The 21,145-nt window shown below is 42.7% G+C and overlaps 1 protein-coding gene across 1 annotated transcript in view; it reads left to right on the top strand.

The window, feature by feature from the left end:
* The window catches only part of psmd10 (proteasome 26S subunit, non-ATPase 10), a 30,739-nt gene extending 13,189 nt beyond the window's left edge, over nt 1-17,550 (top strand). The window contains exons 4-5 of the mRNA XM_067997211.1: nt 10,689-10,855; nt 15,652-17,550. Of these exons, the coding sequence (XP_067853312.1) occupies nt 10,689-10,855; nt 15,652-15,805 (321 nt within the window). The 3' untranslated portion in view covers nt 15,806-17,550. The remainder of the gene's footprint in view (nt 1-10,688; nt 10,856-15,651) is intronic.
* The last annotated feature ends 3,595 nt before the right edge of the window (nt 17,551-21,145 follow it).

The following is a 21,145-nucleotide window of genomic DNA, read 5'->3' as shown; positions in this document are numbered from 1 at the left end:
AAAGATCTTGTATCCTTGGGAATCACTGATTCTAGTTCACCAGTGCTCCCTGCACCCTTACTTCACAACTAGTTGTCCCAGAAGACATGAATATCAACATGCCACACTCTAGTTTGTTTTAGGTCCAAGTTGAGATACTAGGTTTTATTTAGTCATTTTAATAAGTAAAAGCATATGCAGAACAGTACAATGGCTATTAAACTTTCTTTTGAAGATGTACTTGCTCCATCAGCTGTAACCAGTTTATAGTCTCTTTCTCACTCCAGTGCAAACTTCAGTATGGTTCCTGGAAATGTTCAGTGTCATGTTCCTCTTCCTTATTTTCTGACATTCCAGCAGTTCTTAATCCAGAACTTACATATCCTACTTTCTTCTTGATTTGCCCAGAGATTCAGTGCAGGCATAAAAATGTAGATTTGCAATGTTTTGTTTTTTATCTGTCTTTCTGACAGTGTCTGTCCCAAAATGAAGATTGGCAATAACAAGTTTTTACAGCAGTCCAGATAAACTAATACTGTTGGCCATCCTAACATTTCTAGCTTGTAATTTATACAGAAAGCATAAGATGTAGATAACTAGACTTCCTCCCATCTACATTTATACTGTGACCTATCCACTGAACACTTCCTTTCTGCCAGAGGTGGACTCAGGTTGGGATGTGGCAGCACAAATATCTGCAGCCCTTTAGTATTCACCTAAGTAGCCATTTTGCACGTGTAAGCCAAATTGGTGTGTCAGCAGGCTATTCAGTCATAACGTGCATTACTACTAAGCCCAATCCTGACCTCACTAGGCATCCACCTGGGCACTTTCCAACAGGAGTCATTGGATCACAATCAGGAGGGGGACATTTTGATTTTTGTCTTGGGAGTTTTCATTCTCTATCAATTGGGAGGAGCTGGGCGAAGAACCAGAAAATCCTGACAAATTGCAACTGGCCAGTCTCACTCAATCGTAAACATTTTTAGAACTTGTAGGCATTGGTGAATGCTGATAGCTCTAGCCTGCTTCACAACTGAGTGTCTTCAGTTGACAGTGATACTTCTGGGAACATGAGGTTCTCACATCAGTACAGGCTGCTGACAGAAAACATGATTGTAGGCATTTCAAACACAGAAAATACAATTGTTTAGGTTGCGCCCAATCACTTAATGGTAAATATTGTATTTTTCATGTCTAATTGTTACAAACTTTATTTCTAGTAATATGTCTTCAGTTTAGTGGAGAACCCAAGATAGTGGCAGTAAGGATTTTCAAAAAAAGTCTGGTGCTATGATTTGATCCTTCTGTCTTTATTGGTAGATTTTGCTGATGGCTCATGTTTTTAAAAATTGTTTTCACATATCCTTAATAGTTCCTTGTTGAAAGTTTCTCCGCCTTCCTCATGTTTGATTTGTATGTTCCCTATCTCTTGGTTGTGACGTGTTGGTTTAGGAATAAGGAATTTGAACTTTTAGCCGCAAAGAATTTGCATGTTACACTTCTGACACTGAAACCGTGATATGATGCATCAGTTGCATGCTAAACACAACTTTAAAAAAATATATATGTACTAGAAGAAGTGGTATTTTCTCACAGTAAGTCAGATGACATGCTCTTTTATATAAGGACAAGACAGTAATACCACATTAGTCTGACTGAATGGACCTACTTCTCTTTTTTAAAGGTCAAGAGTCTAATTGCTAAGGAAGTGGCACCTTGGGCCACTCAGATTGCAATTCGGTTAGGAAACTTTGCCGATCGGTTTCAGGCTCCATCTCGGAAAAACGCAGCACTTTAAGATTCTTTTCCCTCTGTAGATATCTACGTGCACTGACATGTTTTTGATATGTTACTGACGTGTTCTGATATTACTAGCGGATCGCGGGTGGCTATTTTTATAAGGATTGAAGAGTTCCATCATGTAACGCACAATGTATAATTCTTCTAAAATGAGATTGTACTCCCTTAAAGCCACTGGGTGAGGTCAGAGTTTAATTGCTCTTCAGGTGGCACTTGTATAGAACCTTTGAGATCTTCAGGACATCCCAAAACACTCTACGAGCTATGGATTACTTTTGAAGCGTGGTCACTGTCATGCAGGCAAATGCGGCACAGCAAGGCCCCAAACAGCAGATGAATGTCCAGATAATCTTGGTGTTGTTTGAGGGGAGGAATGTTGGCCAGGATGCCAGGAGAACCCTCATCCCCCAGTCATCTTTGAATAGTCTCATTGGATCTTTAATATTGCCCCAGAAGGCAGACAAGGCCTCCACTTAATGTATTATCCAAAAGGTGGCAGCACTAACAATGCAGCACTCACTCAGTACGGCACTGAAATGTCAGTCTAGATTATGTGCTGATGTCTGTAGTAGGATTTGAACCCACAACCACCTGACTCAGGTGACCATGCTGCCAACTGAGCCAAGGTGACAGCTGCAGGTCAGAACCCTGGTTTGCTTTTTTTTTAAAAAAGTGTAATCAATAAAGTCAGACAGTGGTTACAGGCATTCTAGCTCCAATGTCCTCATACCCATTTTGCAAAATGGACACAGGCCTAACCCAGAGAATTACAGACCAGTTACTTCAACATCCACGAAGGAAAAATTTGGAATCTTTAAAGGTGCAATCACTAAATATCTAGATGAAGATATAGGAAGGATGTTGAGAGTGTATCGTGCATATACATTAGGATGCTGTTCAAAAAAAAACTCTTGCTCTGCAGCTTCCTGCCACTACCCTGTTCCTGAATTCAACATTTCGTGTGGCCCTCCATCATTTACTCCTCTGCTTCCCTAGCAGTCTGCTCTGCTCCTCTTGCTGAATCAACTACTGGCCACTGTTCATTTTAAAAAGAAAACATTTTGCTCCCTTGTCACCCACCCACTTGCCACTTCCACCCTGCTGACCTGCTACTGATGCAGTCTATGTCTTTTTCTTTTTATAAATTTCACTCTTTTCACCCACCATGCTCTCTCTGACCCCAGACTTTCTTGCAGTCCTCTTCCAACCGCAGGTTATCTCCATGGCCCACTGACCCCCTACACAACCAAATAACCACAAAGGCAAACATGTAAATAAAACAGATATGAGTGTAAGAGCACATACACAGAAAAACAATAAACTCGAGGATAAAAACAGAGCGAGGCCTACAAAAGCAAAAAGACAGATTAGGACTCACAGGAAACCTTAAGAACACAGACAGAAGATATAGGAGCAGGTGTAGGCCATACGGCTTCTCGAGCCTGCTCCGCTGGACAGTGGACAACCAAAATAAGCAGAGATAACAAAGAACACACATACTAAACTTCAAAAGAACAGAGAAATGCCTTTGTGCCTAAATACGTGTGTTTGTAGCATCCAACTTACTGTGAGCAACAGCTTGCATTTATATAGTGCCTTCAATGTAGTAAAACGTCCCAAGGCGCTTCACAGGAGTGATTATCAATCAAAATTTAACACTGAGCCACATAAGCAGATATTAGGTCAGGTCACGAAAAGCTTGGTCAAAGAGATAGGTTTTAAGGAGTGTCTTAAAGGCAGGAGAGGTAGAAATGCGGAGAGGTTTAGGGAGGGAATTCCAGAGCTTAGGGCCTAGGCAGCTGAAGGCACGGCTGCCAATGGCAGAGTAATTAAAATTGGGGATGCGCAAGAGGCAAGAATTGGAAGAGCGCAGAGATATCGGAGGGTTGTAGGGCTGAAGGAGGTTACAGAGATAGGGAGGAGCGAAGCCATGGAGGGAATTGCAAACAAGGATGAGAATTTTTAAATCGAGACGTTCCTGGGCTGGGAGCCAATGTAGGTCAGCGAGCACAGGGGTGATGGGTGAATAGAACTTCATGCGAGTTAGAATACGGGCAGCAGAGTTTTGGATGAGCTCAAGTTTATGGAGGGTGGAAGATGGGAGACATTGGAATAGTCAAGTATAGAGGTAACAAAGGCATGGATGAGGATTCCAGCAGCAGATGAGCGGAGACGGGCGATATTACGGAGGTGGAAGTAGGCGGTCTTGATGATGGAGTGGATATGTGGTCGGAAGCTCATCTCGGTCAGATAGGGCCCCAAGGTTGCAAATGGTCTGGTTCACCATAAGACGCATATTTGCATGTAAAATATAGTTTTGAGATGACCTGACTTGGCCAGTATGGTTAGTGCATCGGATCTGTCCTGAGAATAGAATACTGGGATTAGTTGATTACTGGGGAGTAACCAGTTTATGTTACCTTTTTTCCATTATAAATTCTTATGTCTACATTTATAATGGAAACTCCCTACGTGAAGCTTGTCAGGCTGTAATTACACTCTTTCCCATAGTGGAGGTGCTGCAAACCCCCACAGGCAGGTGGGTGTAATTACAATGTGACAAGTTTCCATTTTAAATGTGTACATAGGAATTTATAATAGAAATACAAAAATAAGGACAGAACGTATGATTTCAAAACAGGGACTGAATTACATCTGCGCACCCCTGGTCCAGTTATTTCCTGCCCACTATCTCTGCTTGATCTCAAGGCTACACTTGGTCGAGACTCTCTCTGTACAATGCCACAGGAGATTGACTAGTGTAATAATAATTAAAGGAGAAACTGCAAATGCTGGAAATCAATTTAAAAACAACCTGTTATGATTTGGAGTCAGATGCACTTCAGATGGTGCTTAGCAATTCCTGCATCACCTAATTGCCAGAAGTCAATATCTGTAACTTTGCATTTCTCATTAGTTTGAGGATGATTTCCCCCACCTACTCATGGATCATTTGACTCAACAGCTAGTTCTCCTGAAGACACTGGCTTGCATTCTCTGTACTTCACGTAGTCTCTTCTGGTGCTTTTTCTCTTTTTTTTTGTCTGCATATGTTTTGTATTCGAGACTACAAACCTCCTTTTAGCATGCAGATGTATTTGTATTGTGTACAGAGGGCGAAGCACAGAGGGAATATTACAGATCTTGACAAAAGGTAGGTTCACTGCCTGATAATGTCAGAGTGACACAATGGCTTAACCTCTGCTTCTGTTCCTGACTTGCTTGACAGCCACTAGATAATGGCTCTCAGCTATCTGTTATCCAACATATGATCCAACAATGGATCAATGTTAATTTTGCCAGTTAAGGCGATATAATTCAATCCAGTTCAGTTCATTCTTTAGTCTAGAGTGCTGACTGATGGCACTGTGACCACATAGCCCACATAAAATCACTTGTATTCGATAAGACAATTGACTTATTTGTTACTTGAAAAATGCAAACGTAATGAACTGGTGTGGCTTGTATCACTTCCTGGTCTAAGTTGTGGACTGCAGTCTTGAACTATAACCTCTTTACATAATGCTCAATTATGCTGAGTTCTGAACATTTCTTTACTTTGAAATGTTTGTCCTGCCTCTCACCCTCGGCTGTGATGTGAGAATGAGCTTAGGCTTTTAAAACCATAATTGTAACTTCTGATCAATGGTTTAAAGGATTATAAACATAGCATATTACTTTTCATTTCATAATCTCAATCGCCCTAAATGATCTACTTCTGACTTTGTCATTCAGTTCATCAGTCTGACTTAATGATCATCTGACCAAATCTGCTTTCATGGTGCATGATGAGGAGATGCCGGTGATGGACTGGGGTGGACAAATGTAAGGAATCTTACACCACCAGGTTATAGTCCAACAGTTTTATTTGAAAATCACAAGCTTTTGGAGGCTTTCTCCATCACTCACCTGACGAAGGAGAAAGCCTCCGAAAGCTTGTGATTTTCAAATAAAACTGTTTGACTATAACTTGGTGTTGTAAGATTCCTTACATTCATGGTGCATGACAGAATCACTTCCCCTCCTGGGTGAGTTCACGTATCCATTAGTGGCTGGAATTCAGTGCCTGGCCTCTGAAGAAGAGTCCAAGAATCTACTGATGAAGCTACCTTGATTAATCCACAAGAACCTTCGATTCATTAAAATAAGTCCCCTCTCAAAGAATTACAAACAATTACAAAGAATGTACAGCACAGAAACAGGCCATTCAGCCCAACAGGTCCATGCCAGTGTTTATGCTCCATGTGAGCCTCCTCCCACCCTTCATCTAACCCTATCAACACATCCTTCTATTCCCTTCTCCCTCACGTGTTTTTCTAGCTTCCCCTTAAATGCATCTATGCTAGTCGCCTCAACTACTCCTTGTGGTAGCGAGTTCCACATTCTTACCACTCTCTGGGTGAAGAAGCTTCCCCTGAATTGCCTATTGGATTTGTTGTGACTATCTTTTAGATTTATGGCCCCTATGAGTTCTGGTCTCCCCCACAAGTGGAAACATCTTATCTTCGTCTACCCTATCAAACCCTTTCATAATCTTAAAGACCTATTTTTTTTTATTCGTTCATGGGATGTGGGTGTCGCTGGAGAGGCCGGCGTTTATTGCCCATCCCTAATTGCCCTTGAGAAGGTGGTGGTGAGCCACCTTCTTGAACCGCTGCAGTCCGTGTGGTGAAGGTTCTCCCACAGTGCTGTTAGGAAGGGAGTTCCAAGATTTTGACCCAGCGACGATGAAGGAACGGCGATATATTTCCAAGTCGGAATGGTGTGTGACTTGGAGGGGAACGTAAAGGTGGTGTTGTTCCCATGTGCCTGCTGCTCTTGTCCTTCTAGGTGGTAGAGGTCGCGGGTTTGGGAGGTGCTTTCGAACAAGCCTGCGCAAGTTGCTGCAGTGCATCCTGTGGATAGCATGCCGGAAATCCCAAGAAAACGAATATTGAACCGGGGACAGGGACTCGATAAAATTAACACAAGTAAAGCAACAGTAATGAAGAAAATAATAGCACTAAAGAGTGACAAATCCCCAGGACCAGATGGTTTCCATCCCAGGGTTTTAAAGGAAGTAGGTGAGCACATTGCAGATGCCCTAACTATAATCTTTCAAAGTTCTCTAGATTCAGGAACTGTCCCTCTAGATTGGAAAATTGCACATGTCACTCCACTTTTTAAGAAAGGAGAGAGAGGGAAACCGGGGAATTATAGACCAGTTAGCCTAACATCTGTTGTGGGGAAAATGCTGGAGTCTATAATTAAGGATAGGGTGACAGAACACCTCGAGAATTTTCAGTTAATCAGAGAGAGCCAGCAAGGATTTGTGAAAGGTCGGTCGTGCCTGACAAACCTGATTGAATTTTTTGAAGAGGTGACTAAAGTAGTGGAAGGGGAATGTCAATGGATGTTATTTATATGGACTTCCAGAAGGCATTTGATAAGGTCCCACATAAGAGACTGTTAGCTAAGATAGAAGCCCATGGAATCGAAGGAAAATTATGGACTTGGTTAGGAAGTTGGCTGAGCAAAAGGTGACAGAGAATAGGGATAATGGGGAAGTACTCACATTGGCAGGATGTGACTAGTGGAGTCCCGCAGGGATCTGTCTTGGGGCCTCAATTATTCACAATATTTATTAACGACTTAGATGAAGGCATAGAAAGTCTCATATCTAAGTTTGCCGATGACACAAAGATTGGTGGCATTGTAAGCAGTGTAGATGAAAACATAAAATTACAAAGCGATATTGATAGATTAGGTAAATGGGCAAAACTGTGGCAAATGGAATTCAATGCAGACAAATGTGAGGTCATCCACTTTGGATCAAAAAAGGATAGAACAAGGTACTTTCTAAATGGTAAAAAGTTAAAAACAGTGGATATCCAAAGGGACTTCGGGGTTCAGGTATATAGATCATTGAAGTGTCATGAACAGGTGCAGAAAATAATCAATAAGGCTAATGGAATGCTGGCCTTTATATCTAGAGGACTGGAATACAAGGGGACAGAAGTTATGCAGCAGCTATACAAAACCCTGGTTAGACCACACCTGGAGTACTGTGAGCAGTTCTGGGCACCGCACCTTCGGAAGGACATATTGGCCTTGGAGGGAGTGCAGCGTAGGTTTACTAGAATGATACCCGGACTTCAAGGGTTAAGTTACGAGGAGAGATTACACAAATTGGGGTTGTATTCTCTGGAGTTTCGAAGGTTAAGGGGTGATCTGATTGAAGTTTATAAGATATTAAGGGGAACAGATAGGGTGGATAGAGAGAAACTATTTCCGCTGGTTGGGGAGTCTAGGAGTAGGGGGCACAGTCTAAAAATTAGAGCCAGACCTTTCAGGAGTGAGATTAGAAAACATTTCTACACACAAAGAGTGGTAGAAGTTTGGAACTCTCTTCCACAAACGGCAATTGATACTAGCTCAATTGCTAAATTTAAATCTGAGATAGATAGCTTTTTGGCAACCAAAGGTATTAAGGGATATGGGCCAAAGACAGGTATATGGAGCTAGATCACAGATCAGCCATGATCTTATCAAATGGCGGAGCAGGCACGTGGGGCTGAATGGCCTACTCCTGTTCCCATGTTCCGATGTACACACTGCAGCCACTGTGCGCCGGTGGTGAAGGGAGTGAATGTTTAGGGTGGTGGATGGGGTGCCAATCAAGCGGGCTGCTTTGTCCTGGATGGTGATGACTTCTTGAGTGTTGTTGGAGCTGCACTCATCCAGGCAAGTGGAGAATATTCCATCACACTCCTCACTTGTGCCTTGTAGATGGTAGAAAGGCTTTGGGGAGTCAGGAGGTGAGTCACTCACCTCTGACCTGCTCTTGTAGCCACAGTAATTATATGGCTGGTCCAGTTAAGTTTCTGGTCAATGGTGACCCCCAGCATGTTAATGGTGGGGGATTCGGCAATGGTAATGCTGTTGAATGTCAAAGGGAGGTGGTTAGACTCTCTCTTGTTGGAGATGGTCATTGCCTGGCACTTGTCTGGCACGAATGTTACTTGCCACTTATCAGCCCAAGCTTGGATGTTGTCCAGGTCTTGCTGCATGCGGGCCCGGACTGCTTCATTATTTGAGGGGTTGCGAATGGAACTGAACACTGTGCAATCATCAGCGACCATCCCCATTTTTGACCTTATGATGGAGGGAAGGTCATTGATGAAGTAGCTGAAGATGGTTGGGCCTAGGACACTGCCCTGAGGAACTCGTGCAGCAATGTCCTGGGGCTGAGATGATTGGCCTCCAACAACCACTACCATCTTCCTTTGTGCCAGGTATGACTCCAGCCACTGGAGAGTTTTCCCCATGATTCCCATTGACTTCACTTTTATTAGGGCTCCTTGGTGCCACGCTCGGTCAAATGCTGCCTTGATGTCAAGGGCAGTCACTCTCACCTCACCTCTGGAATTCAGCTCTTTTGTCCATGTTTGGACCAGAGCTGTAATGAGGTCTGGAGCCGAGTGGTCCTGGTGGAACCCAAACTGAGCATTTGTGAGCAGGTTATTGGTGAGTAAGTGCCGCTTGATAGCACTGTCGACGACACCTTCCATCACTTTGCTGATGATTGAGAATAGACTGATAGGGCGGTAATTGGTCGGATTGGATTTGTCCTGCTTTTTGTGGACAGGACATACCAGGGCAATTTTCCACATTGTTGGGTAGATGCCAGTGTTGTAGCTGTACTGGAACAGCTTGGCTAAAGGCGCAGCTAGTTCTGGAGCACAAATCTTCAGTACTACAGCCGGGATGTTGTCGGGGCCCATAGCCTTTGCTATATCCAGTGCACTCAGCCATTTCTTGATATCACATTGAGTGAATCAGGTCACCCCTCAGTCTTTTTTCTAGAGAAAAGAGCCCCAGTCTATTCAATCTATCTTGATAGGTGTAACATCTAATTTCTGGTATCATCCTAGTAAATTTTATTTGCACCTTCTCCAGTGCCTCTGTATCCTTTTTATAGTGTGGAGACCAGAACTGTTTGCAGTACTCCATGTGTGGTTTAACAAAGATTCTGTACAAGTTTAGAGGACTGGGCTGTAATTCTAAACGTTTTAAGATTGTGTTTCATGCCACCTCCTGGAACATTACATCTTATGACAAGTCACAAGTTATGGTGAAAGTGCTTGGCCCTGAAGGACTATTTATAATGAGGACATGATTACCATCAGTCATGTGTCTTGTAATTTACTCAAAGCAGCTCTACAGCCAGTTTAAAAATTGAACAGACTGGAGGAGCTAACTTAGATGGACACTTTGTTTTAATACGTATTTAAAGATCTTGTCTATGCATGCACTTGCTGTTGTCATGATTTTTGGTCACACTTTTATGTAAGTATCTAACGTTGAAACTGCCCATGAAGATGTTTAGAATGAAAATCCTGGGAGTAAAATTGGCCTTGGGTGCTATCTACCACCCACTGCCAATTTCACCCCCCATTTGTATGTAAACCGTGTCTGTAACACTGTAGTCGTATGTTCTGGTGAGTAGGTGGTGCTGTGGAGGGAGTTTCTGAAGTCTCCCAACTTTGTCACCATCTTGTATATTAAAATGGGCAATGCAATTGGCAGTTTACTAGTGTATTCTGTTTTATTTTGATGGTTGATTGGATTATTCTCTATATGCTTCATTTTGGTTTGTTCATCTTTGTGGAGGTATTCCTGGGTTTCCTGTAGTTGAATGAGAGGGCAAGTCTATTGCCAGCCTTATGCCTGGTCAGCCAGTTGCTGATGAAGTTGATAACTCCCCCTTTGTCTTTCTCTTCTCCGCAGGATGGCTGCAGAGTTTTAGGATCAAACCTGCATCCCATCGCTCGATGTCACTACCCTTTAATGATGTGTTTAGTATTGTAAGCAGCAAACTGCTTTTTTAAAAACCCTAATTCTGTTGACACTATCTGTTGCTATAGATTGCTCGCATGTTGTTAGAGAATGGAGCTGACCCTAATATTACAGACAATATCCACTCTACTCCCTTGCACAGAGCTTCAGCAAAAGGAAACCTCCGTCTTGTGCAGCTCTTGCTGAAGCACACTGCCTCTACAAACCTCCAGGACTTGGAGGGAAACACACCACTGTAAGTACCTTACTTCTTTTAAAGGGGTGTAGTTCATGTGCGATATAAGGGTAAAACCTGAAATATAACTCTAAACTACTTTTGTCTTCCCCATCCCCCCCCTGACAAGTATCAGTTCTCTACAAATTTCAGGCCTCATTCATTTTAAAAAGTGTTTTTTAAAGAATGTTTCACGCAAAAGGTATTATCAAGTGCTTAGTTTTTATGAGAGAGTGAGCTAGCGTGAGAGATGTGATCATAGTACCAGTGCTTTTTTTTTATATATACTGAGAACTTGAAAACAATAATTGCCCACCGAAAGATTTATTTATGCTCTTCATCCAGTTGTGGGAGACCATAAGAGATAGGAGCAGGAGTAGGCCATTCGGCCCCTCGAGCCTGCTCCGCCATTCAATGAGATCATGGCTGATCTGATTTTTACCTCTAGTCCACTTTCCCACCTTTTCCCCATATCCTTTGACTCCCTTGCTGATCAAAAAATGGAGAGATAATGGAAAGACAAATTTCCAGGATCCAATCAAAAAACACCTGCTTCATAACAATTCTAATAGGTACATATTAGCCCAACTCTTTTTTTCCCAACTGCTGGCTATCCTACAACACTTTGTGCTGCCCCTGTCCCATATTATCTACTTACTGTGAGCAACGCCATGGAAGATCTGTTAACGATATTAAAAGCTAAACATCAGTGCACACAGACATTCAACTCCAAATGTCACACTGCAAACATCTTGCTTTGTTTTACATTTGAAATTGCTTGTTGCTTTTGATCTGCGACCTCTAGCTTGAAACTTGTAAGCATATTTCCATCCCCCTGATTAAACAACAATTAAACTCTGAATAACCCACGCCTCTGTTTACTTAATAATTAGATTTTCTGGTTTATGGGGACACAGCTCCAATTTACTATAATAATAGACATCCAGTACTGGATGAGCAAAAATTTCCTCCAACTAAATATTGGGAAGACCGAAGCCATTGTCATCAGTCCCCGCCATAAACTCTGTTCCCAAGCCACCGACTCTATCTCTCTCTTTGGCCACTGCCTGAGGCTGAACCAGACCGTTCGCTACTTTGGCATCCTATTTGACCCTGAGATGAGCTTCCGACCAGACATCTGCTCCCATCACCAAGACCACCTACTTCCACCTCTGCCTCAGCTCAACTGCTGCTGAAACTCTCATCCATGCCTTTGTTACCTCTAGACTTGCTTACGAACTAGTTTATTGGCAGTACTTTGTACCTGAGCCAGTGTACAGCAATAGTGATGTGAGACCACTGCTGCAAGTAGTCTTGCTGTCAACACTGAACTCTTTGTATTTCACACTTGATATTGGTGCGGCACAATCTTTGGCACCACAAGTGTCAGTTTGGCTAGTGGTGGCACTTTTACCGCCAAGTCAGAAGGTCATGGATTCAAGCCCTCGTGCACGTAATCTAAGTTGCAAATTCACTGCAGTGCTGAGACATTAAACCAAAGCCCCACCCTCTTCAAGTGGACGTAAAAGATCCCATGGCACTAATCAAAGGAGACCGGGGAATTCTCTTAATGTCTTAGCTAATATTCATCCCTCAATCCAACATCGCCAAAACAGTACAACTGGTCATTTATCTTTCTCTGTATTTGTGGGACCTTACAGTGTGAATAATTGCCTGCTGCATTTGACCATGTAACCACAATGATTACACTTCAAAATAATTCATTAGCTGTAAAGCACTTTGGGACTTTCTGATGATCTAAATATAAATTTGTGTTTTCGCTCCAATACCAAACATACAGTGTAACTGTGTGGGATAAGGGCAGCCCAGGGTCACAAAACATAACTTATTACGATGATCGTAACCTGGGTTGGCTGATTAAAGAAGCTGTGATTTCTTGCACCAGGATGTTGAGGCCCGAAGCTCCCCAGATATTGGGCCTCGGGCCTCATTATAATGGAGCCGATGCGGCATCGGAGCCCAACAGTGAGAGTTGTTACAGAGGCCCTCAGAGAAGTGGAATTGGGGCCGGGAGTCTGGGAATTGTGGGAAGTGGGGGGAATCAGAAGTCGGCAGAGGAGGGCAAGGGCCGGGAGAGGAGGTTGATGGGGCTGATTGGGGTGGGGGGGGGATCGGTTGTCAGGAGACGTGGCGATTGGAGGGGCGGGGTTTACCTCCCAGTTCCACATTCAGGTAAGTTACTTACCACCTTTTGTTGAAGGTGATCCCTGGGGCTGGTTTCCCGGAGTACAGCCTGTGATGGCGCTGGCTGCCTCAGGGCAAACCTATCTTGGAAAGAGGACCTCAAACAGACGTTGAACCCCTTACTTGTGTATGGGTAAAGGGCACCTCTTGTTTATCCTTCCCTAATATGACTGACACTTCTGGTCAGAAGTAAGCACACGCTTGCTGCCTGTCATATTCAGGCTTTAGTAATCCAAGTAGCGCCTAAAACACGGGTGCTGCGTGGACCAATTTCTAGACCTGAGTCTTATGCCAGCTATATTGAGATCTGATATCGCACCTTAGTTGGCGCCCTTGGTTTTGACCTTTCAAAATTGTGGTTCTGCATCGTCAGACCAGTACTTCAATTAATGTGTTAAGACGGCATTCTACTGTAAAATGTTGCTGAAACATTATTTTAACTCTTGCAGCAGAGGTTCTTGAGGGAAGGAAAAAAGAAACTTCAACATTTTAAAGGTTTTATTTGTTTGGAAAACTATCAGTAACCATTTCCATGTGGGTGTGCTTGTAGAGAGGGAAAAAGATGGTGGCATTTTGTAATGATATAGCACCATGATAATCCTTCAAGTGAGATAAAATGTAGTAATTCAACTGAGCATTTCTGATTGAATCCTGAACCAATAGTGAACCTTGAGTGGTTTGTGAATGTTGCAAGTTTTAATTTAGTGCTGTAAGACCATTATTTATAATAATGTTGAAAATATTGGCCTGGAATTAGCTGAAATGGTGATATTGGCGACTAACTCAATCAGTTAGACTGCTGTACTCCCTGATCCTACAGTGGCGGATTTATTCCACAATTTACCGGAGAACTGATTAGAATGCACTATAGCAAGTCCGAAGCGGTGCAGCCAATGTTCAATACAGATCCACGGTGCCGGGGATTGTGTCTGCTTTTGTAAATAGTCAATTTGGGAAACTGGCATTTAGGAATATCTAAGAGGTTTTTCCCCTAGCACACGCACACCTTCCCCGCCCCCCCCCCCAAAGTTTTTAAAAAGGAAATAGTAGTATAAACGCAGGCATTGCTATCATTCTCGCCTGTAAATGTTTTACATGGCACCAAGAGGACTTTCACATAAACTATTTCATTGTTAAGATAATATCTATTGGGCACCTATTTGCTGATACAACGTGACATTCTGATGCCATAAAATCCACTTGCTTAACGAGGCTGGACTGTTCGACAGCGAGAGCAGTCTCTGTGAAACGTCACCAGTTTGCGGTTGTTGATGTTCCCACTAGTGATTAAAGCTCATTTTCAATTCTCCATATATTGCCAATGTTTAATTGCAATTCCGAAAGTGCCAAAAACATTCCAAACTGGACAAACCCAAAAAGTGAACGCAGCTAACTTCGGTTTCTAATTGCATCTGAATTATTATATTACCGAAGGTGTGTTTTCTTCTTGTTCCCCGGATGTATAATTTAACTCTTGCCTACGTTATTACTTATAGATTTTAAATTCAGGTGGGTTGTTGATTTATAAAACTGATAACTACAAAGACTTGTGTTTATATAGTGCCTTATGGAGTCTCTCAGAAATGTCTCATAGTGCTTTGAATTTGATTTATGAGAGTGGGTCTGGGGATTCTGTTTGTATTGATCTTGTGTGAACTATGCGTGGATAATGAGGCATCAGATCCAACCATCTTCTTGAATAAACAAATCATGATGCTACTGCCAGGTCTCCAGTGCCATTATGTTTCAGTCTAAGTGCCACCGACGTGAACATTGGCTGATATGCAGCAAATTTGCTATTGCCATTGATTTCAAAGGGGGCCGGGCTGTGATAATTAGCCGATCAACTTTTTCGGTGAGCGTCTCTCTGGTGCAGTGCCGAAGTCCCAGCCAATTATAGCATGGCGAAAGTAATGGCATAAATCACTCGCGCCATAATTTCCTGGAATTTCTACACAATAATGGCAAACACCATAGATGCGCCATTACTATAGCACACTTTTTCAACAAATTCAGGCTCAATCTTTTGGCTACTCCAATAGTCAATGGGTAAAAGTGCTACTGAACTGTACAGACCTGGTTTAATCTGTGGACTGTGCTGAGTAAGCTAATCTCAGCTAGGGCAGTGATGGGCACTATCTTTGCTCTCAGTATATTTAGAGCTAGAGAAGGTGAAAAAAAAGCTGCCATGGTTCATGGTCCTGATTGCAATCCAGTGAACCCTACTGTAAAATGCACATGTGGGAGATCAAAACAGAGCTAGGCTGTCATGCCCCCCACCCCAATCCTCTCCTCATGGACCCGCAGCCTACTAACACTGCCAATATTTACACATGAAAAATGGTGCCTGTGGAACTATATGCCATCAAGAATTAGTGCTAAAAATGTGTTGTCCATTGAGTGCAGTGGAGATGATTAGCTGTGAAATAGTAAAGATAAATGACTGAGTTCTACAGCTATGTGGTATCAGGAAACTGGTACTATAACATTATACATTTTTGTTTTAACAGATTGCCAGCAAATATGCAGCTTAAAATGGCTGACCTTTCTCCCTACTGTATTTGGACTTTGAGTGTGAAATAAGACCATATGATTTTAAATTCTCTTTGCAGACACTTGGCGTGTGATGAAGATCGGGCTGAGGAAGCCAAGCTGCTGGTGGAGCATGGAGCGAGCATTTACATTGAGAACAAGGAGGAAAAGACACCTCTGCAAATGGCTAAAGGTGGTCTTGGCTTACAGCTGAGCAGAATGATAAATGGTTGAAAATGGAGGTTGTTTTATGACACCAGTCTGAACTGTGGAGTTTCCCCTCAAAACATCGAATAAGTGCAGGATGGGGATAATAAATTCTAGGCGCTTGCATTGGTTGTGTACTACATGCTATCTCTCCGAGTATGTGCACAACACATGTTGTGTTATCTACAACTCATGAAGTATTTAGACTTGTACCTGAAGGAAAGTCCTTTTACCACAGCCTCATTGGCATAATATTCTTTAGTCTGAACAGCTCAGCGCACATGAAACAAGATGTGTACCATCAAGTGACCTGTCACAGCAGTGGTAGCAGCACTGATGGCAGAATAAATCATCTTTCCACTTTGTGTCAAAATTGTTCACTGAAAAGGAATAACCAATGACCAAAACTTACCCTGGTGTGGGGTAGTCACTGTGACCCAACAGCTAGATTGGGTTTAGTCACCATATTGTTGCAGCAAAATACTTAAATTTCTGGATATTCATCATTTTAAGGTTGCTGTTTGCCACTGGATGCTTGAAAGATAGATGTCACTGGAAAACTAGAGATGTGTAAATATAAAAATAGAAGCGTGTTCAGTAACGTGCAGCTTCACACCAATGTATCTCATCGGATATGCTTTAAAAACAGGTTGTGACACTTGCAGTGACTGGTAATTTCTGGGGTTGTCTTCAAATTATTCATTTTCCAAATAAAATTACTTGCGAATCCTCCCCCCTCCCTTCTGATACTTTTTCCACACTATAGATTTCTGCTCAGACCTCTTAATACCATGCCATCATTCAACTTGTGTGTTTATACACTGACTTTTTTCCTCCAAACGTGATCAATATTTTGAAACTTCACTGTTCCAACGGGCTCAGCCTCACAAGATCCTTCAGCTACAAATACCAGTGAGGTGACTAGCTGCCCCTTCAGTGTGTCAGCTACTGTTTGCAGCTTTTAAAAAGTAATTACTTAGGCTCAAAGAAAAACAATTATTGTCTCAAACAGTAGAAGAAAACATAATATTAATGGACTCTGCTAATTAATGAATTGAGAATAGCTGGTTTCTCAGCCGACGAAGCAGTGGTCTTGTCCGTATTGTCGTCTAACATTTATTTGGGTCCTAGTCATCATTGCTGATTGCCTGTGTGGCTATCCTATTTTTATTTGGGGCTGCGAAGCCTTCTATGTGACTTTCCTTTGGGGAGTTGGAGGGGAAGAACGGAATCATCAATGTGAAACAGTAATTTTAACATTCTTTTATTTTCATCTTACTGCTGGCACTAAACACACTGTTTACTGGAGTTATTGACCATCACTTTGGACTGCTGCCTCTCTTACTGTTGGAACCCAGACAGCAAGAGGGAGAAAAACTACCAAATGTTTAAAACAAAAGAGTCTCCAGTTTTTTTTTAAGTTTTCTAATGGTACCTGCTGATTCTGTGCATTGTTAATGTTCATGTTGATTTCACAGCTAGAAATGTCCAGTACAATTCATTAGTGTAGGAACTAAAGTTAAAATAAAAAATAGGTTGTATTTTTGCTGGGGTAAATCTGTTACTATGTCAGTTCTGGTTGGGTGAAAAGAGGTTCACTGAGGAACATTTGATTTTAAATGAATTGTAGTATTGAACTTGTGCTTGTACAGCAGATCATACTTACCGAAGATGAAATTTGATTGAAAGAGCTGCTTCTTACAACTTACTGTACACCCATGTCTTAAAAATGTGTACTGAATATGGTTCCTGTAATAAAGATGTGTACCCAATCATTGCTTTTCTTTTTCCTTTTCTAAAAAAAAATCCTGAATCGGTTTCCATAAGTACCTGTAATTATTTTGGGGGAATATGATAATGGGGCACCTGGTCATTCTTTGCCATTCTGTATTCTTCGGCTGGCCTTGGTTGGCAATTACTCTCCCTTCTCTTCTGGTAATCGTTTCTTGCTGCCATGACTGGATCAAGGCTGTGATGAGGTCTAGATTTGCGTGGTTCTGGTGGAACCCAAACCAAGCACTGGCAAGCAGGTTTTTGGTCACGTAATGGTACTATTGATGACTTCCATAACTTTGATGATTGGGAGGTGACAGAAAGGTTGGTAATTAACCAGGTAAAGTTGTTCAAGGTTTTTGTGGATAGGACAAACTTGTGCAATTTTCCACATCATCCGGTAGATGCCAATGTAATAGCTGTACTGCAATAACCCAGATAGGCCTCCCATAGTTCATAATATAACCCTTAATAAGCTGATTGACCCACAATTCAAATCTGAGCATGTGATTTAAAGTTTCTTACTTGGAAGACATGTTTGTTAGTAGCATTAGTTTCAGTTTCAGGGTTAGTGTGCTGCAAGTTCAGTTATAGGTCAGCCTTATTTGATTTGATATGAGAATAAGTAGCTCACAGCACACAATTTCTCCTCAATTTCATCTGGGTCAAGAGGGGATTGTATTCCACTGTTCCTCAGGTTTCTGAACTTCGGTCTACTATTCCACTGCATTACTGGATCAAACTCCACTGTGCCACTGGCTCCTAGACCTCGCACCCTTGCCATCTGTTTCTGCTGCACTCTTCCATTGGCTTCTGGATCAATCTTTGCTGCTCTGCTACCTCCTGGTTGCCCAAGCCCATGTTCATCTGGGGACTAAAGTCCATGTCCTCCTATGGGAATACTGACACTGCTGTTGGACCCCTTTCAAACTGCTCTGCTGATTTTTGAGATGGACCCCAATCTTCAGCTGGTTCCTAGGCTTTGCTTTACTCCACTCCACTACTGGATTCCTGGACCATTCTCTGCTCCTAAACTAATGACTGACTCAATCTCCCAATCCTCCAGTTTCTAAGTCTAATTGCTGATTGTCTAACCTTCACCATCACCTGAGATCTGGCCCTCCCAAGGTGGCAGTTTGGCCTTTGCTTCCAGACTCCATTCAAGCTGCTCCACTGGCTTCTGGGCCTGCACTATGCTCTACTGGTTTACAGGGGCATTCTTCACTTCTCAGCTGGTTCCTGGGCTGGACTTTTATTTATCTGCTGGTTCCTGCATGAAAGAAGGCAAACCAGTTTGATCAACAGCCAGCTTGGCCTAATTGTTCATACCTGCCAAGATGCCACTAACCATTTTTGCAGGCCCTGGCACACCAACCAGGCAATAACCATGGTCTTCATGGGGACCAGTTGGTGCCAGCTGCTGAAATGACACCTACAGCTACTATGCAACGTAGGTAGGGCTGGCACAGCCAGTGACTAATGGTCAGCAGTGGGCTGATGTTTACCTGCATCTCCTTGCAGGCATGCTGCAATACTGACCTATGGAGATGATGCTGTGGAGTGGCAAACAGGGCCACCGTCCTCACAGCCATCTTGTACTGCACCATCTCCAGTCATCAAATCAGGAACAAAGCTCTGCTGCACTAGCCCTGGCTTGTAGAATCATGCCTGTACCTTGGGTTTCCTTTCCCTTCATTTTCACCTGTCACTTCTCATCCTCTTCCCCCTCCAACCTTGGTAAAGGCTGCCAATGGTTTGAAATGCCTTTTGAGACTTTCTAACGGCTGTAAGAAAAAATTGCGCTGTTCTTCTGATACTTACCTTTAATTGTCTGCAACCCTTTGAATTTCCCTTGTATATAATTTTCCATTCCCACTGCTACTGTGCTTACTGAATACATCCAAATCTGCACCTCAGGCTGTGCATAATGATACAAATGAACAGACCCATAAAATTGTCAGCATAAACACAGGTGTGATATGCCAGATGGCTACTTCCTGCTTAATTATGATTTTACAATTTCTTTGCTATTAGCAATGTACTTTCAGGTAATGTTAAAGTTGCTCAGGACTTTAGGAAGTTCTGACAGTTTAGGTGTCTTATGGTAAGAAGAATTTAGGAATTCGATAATAAAGCAGCATATATCTAAAAGGTTATTTAACTCTTCCGTTACTGACTTTTAGGACTCCATTAGCCGTATCTGTAAGGCAGCTGCATGGAGTACACCTCACACATTTACCAGGCATTGCTGTTTAAATTTGGTATTTACTCAGGGCGATGTTTTTGGCAGATCGGTTTTGGTAGCAGGGCCTAAAGCGCTCGAGCAGGAGCAGGACCTCCTTCCTAAATTGGTATACTTTTGGCAGAACTTCTACAAAGGCTGCAGAGTGACGAAAAAGAATAAGAATACCTCCATTGTCAGGCCTTCGTGTGACAGTATCTATCCTTCATACACCGTGATCTCTCCCAACCACCTCAGGTGCTGCTGGGTTTCTTTTATGATGTTTCTTTTAGGTTGGTTAGGGAGTCAGGGACAAAGTTGCTTCCGAGTCAGGGACAAAGTTGCTTCCGAGTCAGGGACAAAGTTGCTTCCAAGTCAAAAATGAACTGGTTTTATGATGAAAGTTCCTGGGGGAAATACAAGGCAGGAGCAGGAGGGTACATTAGTTGCCACCTGTCATGATATTAGTATTAAATTTTTTACAGGCATTCTTAGCACGTGGTTTCCTCAGAACCAAAGTGCATATGAAAACATTGGAGAGGAAAAGACCAACGGTCAATCTCGCCGACTCATTATGCATCACAATTCCGCCAGCTGCTACAGTGTACAAAGGATGCTATCATTTGAAAAAGGACCCAAACCCTACCAGATAGGGAACATTACTATTTTCTTTTATTTTACCACCAGTGGAAGGAGGAGCTGTCATTCCCACCCAACTATTTCTAAAATATGGTCTTACCACAGGCTGGTGCCTTATTATTCTGAATTGATACAAATCATTTAAGATAATGAAAAGACATAGCTAGCTGATCTGCATGGAAAGTAAGTGAGATGTATTATCTGGATAATTTATACAAAACAGGAAATTTAAGGTCTTGATATCCATCAAATACTCATTTAGATAGGGATCAGTTCAAAGATGGAAATTAATATTCTACCATCCAAGAAGCCAGAAAAGCTATAATACAGTCTGATGTTCAACCTATCCTGCCCCAAGAGCACCCACTCACAGTCTCAGCCAATATATTTGTTACATAGGGCTCGAATTTAGCAGGCCTGCGGGTTCCCAGCGGGTGGTCCTCCGGGAGCGTCGAAAACGCGAACGGCGAAATTAGTGGGTTGCCCACGCGATCGTAGCAGGCAATCCACTAATAGGATCCAATTACCTGCTCCTCCGGGGTCCACGGCGCTGGCCTGCGCGTCGGGCGGGCTGCGCATGCGCAGTACGATCTGTCAGCTGGAGGCTCTCTAGTTAAAGGGGCAGTCCTCCACTGACAGATGCTGCAACCAATGGGACAAATTGCAGCATGGAGCAGCCCAGGGGGAAGGCTGCTCCCAGTTTAATGATGCCTCACCCCAGGTATCATCAGATG

This window comes from Heptranchias perlo, chromosome 15, assembly GCF_035084215.1.
Source record: "Heptranchias perlo isolate sHepPer1 chromosome 15, sHepPer1.hap1, whole genome shotgun sequence".
NCBI classification, from domain to species: domain Eukaryota; kingdom Metazoa; phylum Chordata; class Chondrichthyes; order Hexanchiformes; family Hexanchidae; genus Heptranchias; species Heptranchias perlo.
The sequence above is the reverse complement of the archived record's forward strand: the minus strand, read 5'-3'. Positions and strand labels throughout refer to the sequence as shown.